Below are 12,434 nucleotides of genomic sequence, written 5' to 3'. Positions count from 1 at the left end.
GAGGCCTGGGAGCTGTCTGCCTGGTGCCTCCCAGGCACATGGGCTGGTGACGTGCTCAGGGCCACGGGGCTCTCCCCTCCTGCCGCTCCAGCAGCAGATGGCTCTGGACTGTGTGCACACAGCCCCGGGGGAGGGGCCGGAGGAGCAGGACCCAGTTCCCACACCAGTCATGTCTCCCCGAGCTGGTGAGTCTAGACACTTGACGTGGAAAAGTGCTTGACCTCTTTCCTGCCTCGTGTACGTTTTGTAAGGCCCATCCCATCACCAAGGTTCTGGCTGTGGTCAGACAGTTTTTCCCTTTTCTTGGTTAAATGCTTCCAGGGCAGGACAGCTCAGTCTTTCCAAGGGAGGGACAGTGTTGGGAAACGTCTAAGAGATGCCATGTTTATCTTTTCTTCAATGGTTGTGTAACCTGTGCTCTGGTGGAGGGGGGGGGGGGCACATGTGGGGAAAAGCAGTAGGGGGTAGGGCAGATTGACACCAGAGCCCACCCAGGGCCCCCCGGGGGGGGGGTCTTCCTCAACACCAAAACCCTGTTCTCCCAACTTCATTTCTCTTTAGGTGTGACGGCATCGCAAGCCACTTAGTAAATGCAAAGCAACAGTGGAATGAATCTGTCCACGTCTAATTTCTGAATGCAGAAGGCTTCCCACCCCATAGGCACGAGTAAACATTCAATTTCTAATACACAGCTAACATCTTTAGTCGAATTTACTTCTCACTTTTGAAATTCACCCAAAGAGGACACAATCTTGGTAACTTGGCAATGGGTATCAAGAGCCATTTAAAAAGTCCCAGAGAGTCATGACAAGTCAATGCAATATGTCACCCTAAATCAGACCCTGCATCGGATGAACGAATGTTATAAAGGAGAGCACTGGGCCAACGATGTGAGGTATTAGCATCGATGCTACATTCCCTGCAGTTGATAAACTGCATTGTGATCAAAATTTTTGAATCAGCAAATAAACGCTGAAGCATTTAGAAGGGTACATGATGTATGCACCTTGCCCCCAGAGGGTTCAGAAACAAGATGTGGGTACATAACCACATACAGGTGCGGATGGCCAAGCAAGTGGCAGAGATTGAACAAAACAGGGTAAAGGGTACATAAATATTCTTTGTACCATTTTGACACTTTTCATTTCAGTCTGAAATTATTTTCAAATAGAATATTTTTAAAAATACTTTTTACTTGGGGATCCCTGGGTGACTCAGTGGTTTGGCGCCTGCCTTCGGCCCAGGGTGTGATCCTAGAGTCCCGGGATCGAGTCCCACGTCAGGCTCCCTGCATGGAGCCTGCTTCTCCCTCTGCCTGTGTCTCTGCCTCTCTCTCTCTCTCTCTCTCTCCCCCCGTGTGTGTCTCTCATGAATAAATAAATCAAATCTTTAAAAAAAATACTTTTTACTTGTGACAAGACCAGAAAGTCCTTTTGATTTCATCATGGCACGTCTAGAAATTTAACATGGGAAAATAATCTGAGATAAAGACATGTACGTTGAAGGATGTCACCAAGGCGCTATATTTATATTGGTAAAACACTAGAAATGACCTAAAAGGTCAAGCATTGGGGACATTTCTGTGAATTACTCGAAGGATGGGAAGGAGCCAGGCATCTCAGGCAGGAGGGAGAGCACACCTGGGGGTGGCAAGGTGCTCAGCACGGCTGGAGTCTAAGGTAGCCCCGTGGATGCCCCGTGGCTGGGGAGGCACAGGGGCAGATGGGCACAGCAGAGGCCCCTTGGCTAGATGCTCTTGGAGGGGCTCAAGACACAAGACTCTGAGTTAGACTAGGTCCCTGCGGTGGTCCAGACAAGAGCTGGTGGAGGTCTGGCCTCCATCCTGGAGCCTGAGGAGAGAAGCCCATAGCGATGGGCTGGGTCTGGAAGGGCTAGTGACACCCTTGGGGGTGAGGGCAAGTGGTGTGCACAAGGACTCCCAGGGCTCTAGCTTGAGCGAGTGCTGGAGGAACATAGGGCAGGACCCCAAGGGTTGGGTGTTGGCTTGAGCTGTCAGGCCCAACAGATGTTGGGGTCAGAGCGATTCAGCAGAGGAATCAGGGCTAAAGATAGGAACTGATTGAGGAGGAGAGGCTTTGTGCTCTGTTTTCTGCTTTTCTCTACTTTCCATTTTCCACAGTGAAGGTTTATCAACGTTGTCAGGATGGTTTTCTTTTTTTTTTAATTACGTAGGCAATTGCTGAATTAATCACCAGGTGAGTAACGGGATAGCAGGCACCCAGAGGGTCCCTATCCCAAAGCAGGCATGAGAAGGGAGCCCAGCCCCGGCCCCACCCCCTTACACCCACGTTTCGGCCCCCACCTGGGGCTGGCTGTCCGAGATGGTGGGGAGTCTGGGACGGAGCAGGTGCTGCACATCGGGCCTGGCCAGCTGGTGTGTGGGTGCGCCCCCCTGCAGCACCTGCCTCCCAGGCCCAGCCCTGCTGCCCCAGGCCCACTGCATGGACAACTCCTGGTCCCACACACTGCACCCCTGAGGACCAGCTCTGACCTGGGGGACCGCAGCACTCTGTGAAGCAGCTCCTGCGGGATTTTCCGGAGGTGGATCTGCCTCCCCACCAGAGGGACCAAGTTCATTTCCAGCCACTTCTCACAGGCAGTGGTGAGCTGCTCTTCCTTGTACTGAGTGGGGAAAGAAAAGCCCATTGATAAGGAGATCCCTGAACTCTCAGCACCCTCTGCTGGTCTGCAACGATGCTACAAGCGCGCTCTGGGGCCAGACCTGCAGCAGACCTGCGCGAACCTTTTCTTCAAAATACAGAGCCCGCCCCAGACAACATTTTTAGAGTGTTTGCTATGCTCCCAGCCCTGCACTAGGTTGATTTAAATTAACCCTCACCCCAGTCCTACATGGTCGCTTACTTAATTATCCCCATTTTACTGATGGAGAAACGGAGGCCCCAAGATCACTGCTCTTGCGAACAACAGTCATACAACTAGCAAGTGGCAGGGCCAGGAGCAAACCCTGGAGGTCTGACCACAGGGCTGCACACCGAAATCGCTGGGCTAAAGTCAGTCACTGATCCTGGAAGGGTCTGCAGGGTGGACCCCACATGGAGTTCTGAGCCTGGTAGGGGGCACGTATCCTGACATCAAAGTCTAAACAAAATGAGAACCTTCTTCCAGGGCCAGGGACCTTGACAGGTCTCGGTACACCTTGCATGTCCTTGAGGCGACAGTCCTTCCCGGGCCAAAGAGTGGCCCAGATGTGCTGGTCAGAACTGCTGACCAGAATGCAAAGCTGCTGCCCACAGAGTGACTTTCTAGTAGCCGGCGGAGTGGAGGACACTGCATTGTCTTTAACGAAACAGGCCCCGAGCACATTCTCAGATGCCATCGCAAGAGCTTATGACGTGTTGATGGTGCACAAACCAAACGTTACGGTCAGATGTGCCTGTTTCACAGTGTGAGTGTCCACCCAGGTCAATGGTGGCCTCAAGGAGGAAGGCTGGGTCAGGCAGCCTGGGGTTCGAGCCCAGCACCGCCACTCAGACACTGTCACCCACATCAGACTGCTCCCCTCCTTGGGTCTCAGCGTTTCCCCCTGATAACGAGACTCTAGGTTACATCATCTATTCCCAGAATTGACACAGTGACTGGGCCCCGGGGGTGAGGTAGGGTGGGGGAGATGGTTTCTCCTGACTCCAACAAGAATGTTCTGGAAAGTTGTCTGCTATTTTGATGAAAAAGGCTGTGCTTTCATTCATCCCCCTGATTTGAAGGCTTTTTTATTTTAAAAAAAAATTTTTTTTAATTGGTCTTAAAATGTCCTTTTAAAATAAAATGATTTTTAAAATTGTTTACTTGGCAAAATAAACCATTGGTACCCGTAAGCGGGTGCTTTCAGGTAGATCTTTGGGAGCTGAGCCAGTGGGGGGTGGGGTAAAATCCCAGGGCCTGGGGTGCTCCTAGAAGTCTCCAGGTGCGGCGCACTCCGCCCAGGTTATCCTCACCTTGCAGCCAGCCAGGTAGAAGCTCTTGATGGTGGTTGGCGTGAGTCCGTTCATCATCATGGCCACACACCTGCAGAGAGAGAAGCGCGGTTCCTGGAGGGCCCCAGGCTGCTTTCAGAGAGGTTTGCATCCAACTCCAGGATGGTGGCAGAGGTGGGAACCGGGAGCCAAAGGAGTGTGCTGGAGATTGTTTCTGCTGCTCCCCAGGCACAGTGCTCTTTAGCTGCTGGCTTTTGCCAGTGAGACATGTGAACGGAATTAGCTGGGCTTGGAGTTGAGGTACGGAAATTAGTGCTCCAGGAGGCCGACATGCTCACCTGTGCCCCTTTCTCACTATCAGACTCATTGGCCAGGCTGGACTGGGATGGCCAGGCTTTCCCAGATCAGGGGACACAAAGCAAAAGCTGAAGCATGCTCACATGTGCATGCACGCAGCAAGCGTGGTCCCCGCTGTGTCAGTGCAGGCTTGTGATGCACGAAACCGAGGAACAGTACCAGATGGAACCAGCACGCACACACTGCACCCCCCGAAGACGGGCGGCCTTGGCTGTGTGTGATCCAGACCTAAGCAGCCATCTGGGTGATTTTGTGCTTGGCTGGGACCTCAGCCAAGATGACCTTTGGGGTCTGGTCCAGCACCTGGATTTGTGATGCATCAGAGTGACCAGGGCACTTCCGTTCCACTACATGCACACACGCACACCCACACCCATGCACTCCCACCACTACCACATGCACACACACTGAATCTTGTGCTGCCACACCCCTGCCAACTGTACCAGAAGCCTCTCAAAGGCAGGTGGGAGCCAGGCCAGCTGTGGGCAAGGCCCACCTGGATCTGACCTGTAATACCCTGCCACAACTACCCGGAGAATCTTGAGCAAGGCCTAACTGTACGAGGCCGGCCTAGCTCTGCTCATCAGCTCAACGATGGCTCACTATCTCCAAAGGCCTTGCTTCTCTGCCATTGAAAACAAGTCATGGGGTGGAGGAAGGAAAATGAAGAACCGGTCATTCTTGGCCGAGCCCCAAAAAGCCAGGGCTAGGACGCTAAGAGCAAGATGGGGCTTTGAATCTGGGCCTGAGGTGGGGCAGCCAGGCCTGATGGGCAGATGACAGTGGTTGCAGACCTTGCTGCAGGAGGGAGGCTGACCTTTCCGCTTTCGGGTCAGAGATATCAGAGCACCAGGAAATAGTTAGGAATGTCCTGAGCTCAGGAATGTCCTGAGCAAGGAAGCCGTGATTTTGTCATTATTGTGAAGGCTACACGGAGCTGCAGATGGGTGATACATGCAATGCAACGGGGCTTGGGAAATCTCTGCAAAACCCAGCCCAGCAGCCATCACCTGCAAGGTCTAGCCCGGATTCCTGAGTTAGCCCCAGACCCTGCACGACGTGGCTCTGCTTACACGTGGCTCTGCCTACACCGGCTGGTCTCCCACTTGACAGCCACCCACCCTTCAGGCCAGGCCAGGCTGACATGCTGGAGCACCTTTTCAAGACTCAGGTCCCCTCAGTATGACCTCTGTTGTCACATCCAGGCCTCTGAGAGCTCATCCCTGTTGAGGCTTCTTGACACTCTTGAGTCGTTTCAGGTGCCCCAAGAATGAGATACTGGCTTCAGAGCCGAATCTGGCTATGTGGACTCTATAAAAAGTGAACTGAATTCTGCAAGAGTCTCAGGAGAGATTCTGTCCCTGTCCTCCCTAGAGCAGCTGATATCCTCTCTTGACTTGGACAGGAAGTGCATTCATTCATTCATTTCTTCAAATGAAGATCTTGAGGCATAGGTGGAGCAAGCCAGGTAGACCATCACTGCCCTGAATCCCCTCTCTTGGGGATCATGGGATCAGGAAATCAAAGAGCTATAAGATACCACCTCCGTGTTCAGGATGTGACTGCAGTAGGCACACATCCCTGGAAAAGCCCAAGGGAAACGACAAAATAGTCTAGAAAAATGAATCCCATCAATGATTTTTCCATTTGGTTCACTTACCCTTTCCTAAATGTTACGGGAATGGAGTAATATTACAGGACACAGCAAAAGGGGAGTTCTAAGAACTGTTCTTGTTAATCACAGGGACCTATTTACTTGAAATTAATCATCCGTAACACAAAATGTTCCATTTGGGATCCCCATCCTTCATTCCACTTTACTCATTTCCTGTGCCCTGGAGACCAGAGGGCAGGAAGCTTTGGAGGGCAGGGACCTTGTGGTCCTCACTGTTCCCGGTGTCCTGGAGACGCCCAAGACATCGTCCTTGAAGGAGCAGGTGAGTGACTGAAGAGTGAGAGAATAAAATGGCAGGTGACTGGCCCCAAGCAAACCCTGCCTCAACCACACGCCACAGCAGGGAGGGAGCAGGAAGGGTGAGTCCACCAACAAGCAGGTGACACTACCACCTCACCTGAGCAAAGCAGAAAAGGACAGTGTTAGGTGCGCAGGTTCTGGGGCTCCTCGACTTCCTGCAAGCTCTGGCTCCCCTACTGTGGCCTTGAGCAAGTTACTCACTGCATGAGGCCTCTGTTTTCTTGACTATGAAGTGGACATAGTAACGTACCGCCTCCTAGGGCTTCAGGGAGGGTCAATGAGGTCAGCCTTGCCAAGAGCTGAGGGCAATGTCTGACTCCAGCAGATGCTCCATCTCAGAGCCCTCCATGTCCACACTCCCTCACGCCCAACAAAGTCCTGCAGAGCCCCATTTCACAGCTGATACCACTGAGGCACATGGAGAGCATGGGCAGCTTACCTTAGGGCTGAGCACAGCCCCTGCTGCTCACACCCTAAGTTGCTTTTGGCTCTGCAGAAAAAGTCTAATGATAACTGGGAGCCTCAGGTCATGATCCTAGGGTCCTGGGATCAAGGTCCACGTTGGGCTCCCTGCTTGGTGGGGAGCCTGCTTCTCCCTCTCCTACTGCTGATGCTCTCCTGTGTGCTCTCTCTCTCAAATAAATAAGTAAAATCTTAAAAAAAAAAAAAAAAAAAAAAAGAAAAAGAAAAGAAAAGAGCCCTGGGGACCTGGGTGGCTTAGTGGTTGAGTGTCTGACTCTTGATTTTGGCTCTGGTCATGGTCTTGAGGCGGTGGAGTCAAGCCCTACATCAGGCTTAGCACTCAGCAGCACAGTGTGTGCTTAATATTCTCTCTCTCTCCTCTCCCTCTGCCCCCATCCCAATCAATTAATAAGTAAAATCTTTAGAAAAAAACCCAGAAAACAAAAAACTAGGAGCCTCTGAATCTCAAGCCTCAGGGCCACATTTCGCCCTCACACCTTCAGCACCCACACATTCTCTTGGTGCCCATGGACCCAGGCAATCCTTGGTGGGATGAGCAAGCTTTCACATTCGATGCCCATCCACTGTAAACGCCTCCTGGTTCCCCCTGCTTGGCCCAGGTGGGCCAATGGGGTCTGAATACCCAGGAGAAAGGCTGTGCCCCCAAACGGGCAGCCAGATCGGTGGGCAAATTTGGAGTTTGAGCTTTGCAGTTCTCTCTCTTCTGAAGGATCTACAACGACAGTGTGTAACAATTGTAAGAATGAAAATACTCTATACAAAGAAAAACAGGAGGGAAACATAAACCTGGACGGAGGAAAGTCAGCTTGTCTTCAAATGGCCAGCTGAGGGGTGTGTGCCCTAAATGAGCAGCTTTTTAAGCTAACACGGAGGGGGAAACTGATAAATTGAGCACAGTTTGTGCACCCCTGGGAGGTCATCTTTGCAAACCTGCAGAGGATCTCCCAGGCAGAGGACACCCCATATGCATCACAGGCCGTGTGAGGCAAGATTGACTGGCTGGAGGGAGCGTGTTGCTGGAGCAGCGGCTCGGGTGTGAGCTCACAACGTGTGAATTAGCCTCGGTTCCTCTGCAGACTCACCGCTGGGCTCTCTGCAGAGGGACCCAGGTGCCCCAGCCCACGGAAGAGGGATGATCTGTGAACGGGTCAGGAGGGCCCCCCTCCACCCAGCCCGGGTCTGGCCCTGGCCCACGCCTTGTCGCGCCTCCTGACCTTTGAAACAGGCTGCTGAACTGGAGAATGTGTGCGGAAGCCAGCACGCCCAGCACATCATCCATGTTCATCTCCACCTCGCTCAGAGAGAGGCTCTTCAGGGCTGTGGCGAAGGCTGGGGGGCAGCGGCCAAGCGAGAAAGCCGTCAGCTCGGGGCCCTGGGCCCTGCGGCCCTCCCTCGTGGGCGCCTCCCTGCTGGATGCTGAGCGTCCCCTCGCCGGGCGGGCAGGGTCGCCCTTAGAGGAAATGCACCTGCTCCGACCTGGGCGCACACGCAGCCCGGGCTCCCAGCCTCCCCTTGGAGTTGAGGATGGAGCCAAAGAAAAGGCAGCTCCTGCTGGAAGAACGCTGCTCTAAGCCCATCCTGCAGCCTGCGCCTCGGGGCCCCGCGGCCCGCCGCGAGGGTCTGCGCACATCGCACACAAGCCGGGCGCGTGTACGGGTGCTTTCTTCTCTGGACATGACGTTTAGCTCACGGCCGATTTTCCCCAGGGTCTGGGGGCTTCAAAAAGGTTAAGGACCCGGGCTGAGAACTGAGCTCCCGTGACCCGGGAGCAGAGGGACCGGGCCGAACCCAAGCTGGCCTTCCTGAGCCCCGTGAGCCCCGCAGCACGGCCAAGGCTGCCGGGGACAACCCGCCGGGGCACATTCGCAGACCATGACAGCATGTGGCAGCACACGCGCCGCACTAAGTCAGAGGTCCGTCCCTGTTTCCAGGTGGCCAGGCTGGGGTGGGGCAAGGTGAGCCCTCTGCGGCTGGAGCCCCCCGGAGAGGGAGGGGGTGTGCCCAGTGCTGCCGGGGAGGGCGGCCCCGAGGGCTTCCCGGTCACTGGGTCTCTCTGACCCAATGCCTGCTGCCTCCTTCTTCCCCAGCATCCCCCAAGCCCCCTCCCAGGGATGAGCGTCTCTCTAGCAGCTTCTCTGCTCCGCTCAGCTGTTTCTCATAAGGAAGGCCTTAACACCATGGTCTGCTTGCTTGCTCTAGTGTTGCTTTTAAATCTGGGAGGGGCCCCGGTTCAACGGCATCCTTGGCATAAAAAGACACGTGCACGTTACCAACTTTAGTGACCAGGGGGTCATTGATCTTCAAGGAAATGATCATCTTCTTTATGGGGGGTCTTTCCTGGACACTCCCACACAGCTGAGCTGGCAAAGGAAGCAGAATGGGGACGTCAGGACCCGAGAGTGGCAGTGACTTGCATAGGATACAGTATGGGGGCCCATGGCCCTTTGCACAACCTTGACCTTGGCATTCACCACACTGTGTTTTGTTTCTGCTTGTTTAGGGGATGCAGTTTTGAAATGATTGTTCAGAAATAGCTGAAGACTCATAAGAAGTCGCAAAAACAGTTCAAAGTTCCCATGCACTCCTTGACCACCTTCCCCACTAAACTTACACAGCTACTGAGACCCCGAAACTGGGAAACAGATGCTCTCGCTGCCTGAGATATTTTTCACTGGGCCCTGCCCCACTCTCTCTCCCTGCCTCCTCCCTCTCCCCCTGCAGACTGCAAGCAGTTTGAGGGCAAGGGGTGGGCCTCTGTTATCTCTGTACGCCCAGTACCCAGCCCAGACCTGGCATGAGATGGGACCACAGTGAGCAGGGGACGAAGGTGTCCACCCAGTGGCTGTGGAAACTTTGCCCAAAGATGTCCAAGCAAAGGACCCCCCTGCCACCAAAGAATCCCAGGAGGCCAGGAAGGGGCAGCCTGACTCACCGCCAGCCTCTTGCAACCACTCAGACTTATTCTGAAATGTGAGTTACAACACCTTCTGCTCTCAGGTCTCCAGTGGCATCCCAAGGCCTTGGCACAAAGACAAAACCCCTCCAATGACCCCAAGAACTCTAGGCTCTGGCTCACTGGACCCCAAAACTGCCTCCTTGTGGCTGGTTTGGCAGAAGAGTTGCAGGACTCCATCCCTCCCCCATCAGGGACCCACATGACTCTGTGGGTTAGGTTGCACCCCACCCCTACCTTCCCCCAAACTGGCTTTATTCTTCCTCCTAGACTCACTACTACCACCACCTGCTACCACATCATGTATCTGCGGGGCAGGCACACCGACGGCTTCCTCACAGCTCCATCTCCAAGATCGACACGGTCTTGTCCACAGTAAATATCTGCTAAATCAACGGAATGAGGGGACTCTAACAGAATTCCAAGCCTAGCGAACTCAAGGTTCCAGGTACTAAAAATGGCACGGGTCAGGATCCAATAAAGGATGTCAGAGTGCGAGCCACGGAGACCCAGAGAAAAGGGGAGAACAAAGATCCATTCAAGGTGCTTCCTCACCACGCTCACGGCACCTGGCTCTGTTCAGGCTCGTAGTTAGCAAATATTTATTGAGCGCCTACTGAGTGCCAGGCCTTGTTCTCTGCTCTGACTCATTTTCCTCTGGGCTTTTAGGACTGCCTTCCGCCTGCGCGCAGCACTCTCCCGCTCACGTGCGCTGGGGGCACAGACACCCTCGGGTGGTGGTACTTCATATCATGACGGGTCATGCTGTTCCTTGTGCTTTATCATCATCTTGGGTTGGCCCCCCAACCCCCCAACACTGAGTTCCTAGCACAATGCGTAGGATAAGTTAAGCACCCGATATATGTTGAGGGAAGAAGGGAATATTATCCGCTAGGCCAGAGTAAGTGGAGGGGTACCATTTCCTTTTGGGGGTTCCTCGTAGAGAACGAATGGGTCCTGATAAAGTATAGCTCATCCTGGACTCTCGGTGGGAGAGCAGCTGGGACAGTGGTGTGATGCTCGCAGGGGGCTGACTCCGCACAGCACCCGCCACCCAGGACTGCAGTGCAGGTGCTCTCAGGGACACAAAGCAGTGGTCGCCAGACTATCCAAATGTCACTGTGAGGTACTTCCTGCATCCACAAGTGCATAAAAACTAGTAGTCATGTCCACTGCACATGACAGGCACATGATCCCCAGGACCGGGCTTAGTTGCTGGGGCCTGGGGACAGATCCTGGAAAGTTGTAACAGTCTGGGCAGGAGGGGGTCTCATCTCTGTACCTACCCTGATGTCTCCACACACCACCCCCACCATAACCCCAGTCAGGCCCAGCCTCCAGCAGGGGGCTTGGATCAAGGCTCTTGTCTCAGCAGGACCCAAACTCATCAGTGAGACCATTCTAGAATATCATAGACCCAAGCATTAACAGTAACTGCATTTTCTCTTTCCAAATTCTCTTGCTTTCCAATGCAATCTTGTCTGGATCTCCATGGCCTTTCCTCGGGTGCGTGGTGAGTGTTCTGACCTGGGCACACGGGACACAGAGGGAGGAGCCCATGCTCAAAGACACTGGGACAAAGGCTTGGAAGAAGCAAAGAAGACTACTGAGTGAGCATGAGGGTCATCCCAGGCTGGGGGGCTGCCGCAGCCTGCCCTCAGCTCCCGGCGCAGCGGGGAAGGGCTGAGTCAGAGGCCTTGTGGCCGGGCTGATTCCGGCTGGCAGCCGGGCCCTCTCTCCAGGCTCGGTGGGGGCAGCAGCTGGGGGCCTGGCCAGCCCGTCTGGCTCTGAAATAACAGAGCTTTGCTGCCACATCCTGGAAATGCAGTCCCATCCAGCCTAGCATGCTGGTTGGTTTTGGAGACCTTGCATTTTCCACGGTACCTGCTTAGGAGTCATCCTGAAACGACGCCAACCTGTATTGCCCAAAGAAGGCAATGCATCAGGAGAGGGACAGAGAGTGGAGCCTGGGGATTACCAGAGTTGGAAAAGGAGAAAAGGCAAGAAAGAAGTGGCCCAAATACGTTATGGAATAATGTGAAGTTAAGAAAAGAGAGAGGAAAGGAAACATAACATTGACGTATACATGTAAACCTCTAACTGGCGTCCTGGGCTAGACAGCAGAGCTATGCCTTCCTTCCAGAAAGCCCATCAGAAGACCCAACACAACCATTCAGTCTTCTCAAAGAAGTAGGTAGAGTCTCCATCTCAGATGGCTGGGCAGGATTGGGTTGTTATGAGAAAAATAAATGACATTTACCGAGTGCCCAATTTGTGCAAGTCATTGTTCTAGAACTTCACAGCTATTTACCTCCTCTAGGCATCAAACAACATAGTGAGAAATATAATTCCCACATTAGAGCTAGAGACTGAGGTTGGATCCTGTGATGAGGTCACACCATAGGCCTTGAGTGACCTTGATCTCCAAACAGATGACCAAATGCCAAGCTGGGGACCCTCAGACCAGAGGGCATTTGGGGCTCCATGCTGGGTGCCAGGAAGAAAATACCTTGCCGAAGCCTCTCCAGTTCCTTTGTGGGGCTCGTGGTGCCCTGCGACAGTGCCATCAGGTAGAGCTTGGCCAAGGTCTCAGACTGGAAAAGATGGGGCTGGTGGAGTTCCCACGTGGAGCCCAAACATTTGAGAATCACGTCTGAGGAGAGAATGTGGTGATGAGTTAAGAGGCTTCACGGCCCTCTTCCAGGAGATGCAT

General features: G+C 53.7%; 1 protein-coding gene across 1 annotated transcript in view; it reads right to left on the bottom strand.

The window, feature by feature from the left end:
- BTBD16 (BTB domain containing 16) overlaps window positions 1-12,434 on the bottom strand; it is a 40,716-nt gene that overhangs the window by 21,762 nt on the left and 6,520 nt on the right. Inside the window, exons 3-7 of the mRNA XM_055345743.1 lie at window positions 12,231-12,374; window positions 9,039-9,128; window positions 7,983-8,097; window positions 3,975-4,044; window positions 2,513-2,643 (exon numbers count right to left, since the gene is read on the bottom strand). Coding sequence (XP_055201718.1) covers window positions 2,513-2,643; window positions 3,975-4,044; window positions 7,983-8,097; window positions 9,039-9,128; window positions 12,231-12,374 — 550 coding nt within the window. The remainder of the gene's footprint in view (window positions 1-2,512; window positions 2,644-3,974; window positions 4,045-7,982; window positions 8,098-9,038; window positions 9,129-12,230; window positions 12,375-12,434) is intronic.

Source organism: Nyctereutes procyonoides, unplaced genomic scaffold (genome assembly GCF_905146905.1).
Source record: "Nyctereutes procyonoides isolate TBG_1078 unplaced genomic scaffold, NYPRO_anot_genome, whole genome shotgun sequence".
In the NCBI taxonomy this organism is placed as follows: domain Eukaryota; kingdom Metazoa; phylum Chordata; class Mammalia; order Carnivora; family Canidae; genus Nyctereutes; species Nyctereutes procyonoides.
This window is presented reverse-complemented; position numbering and strand designations above follow the sequence as displayed.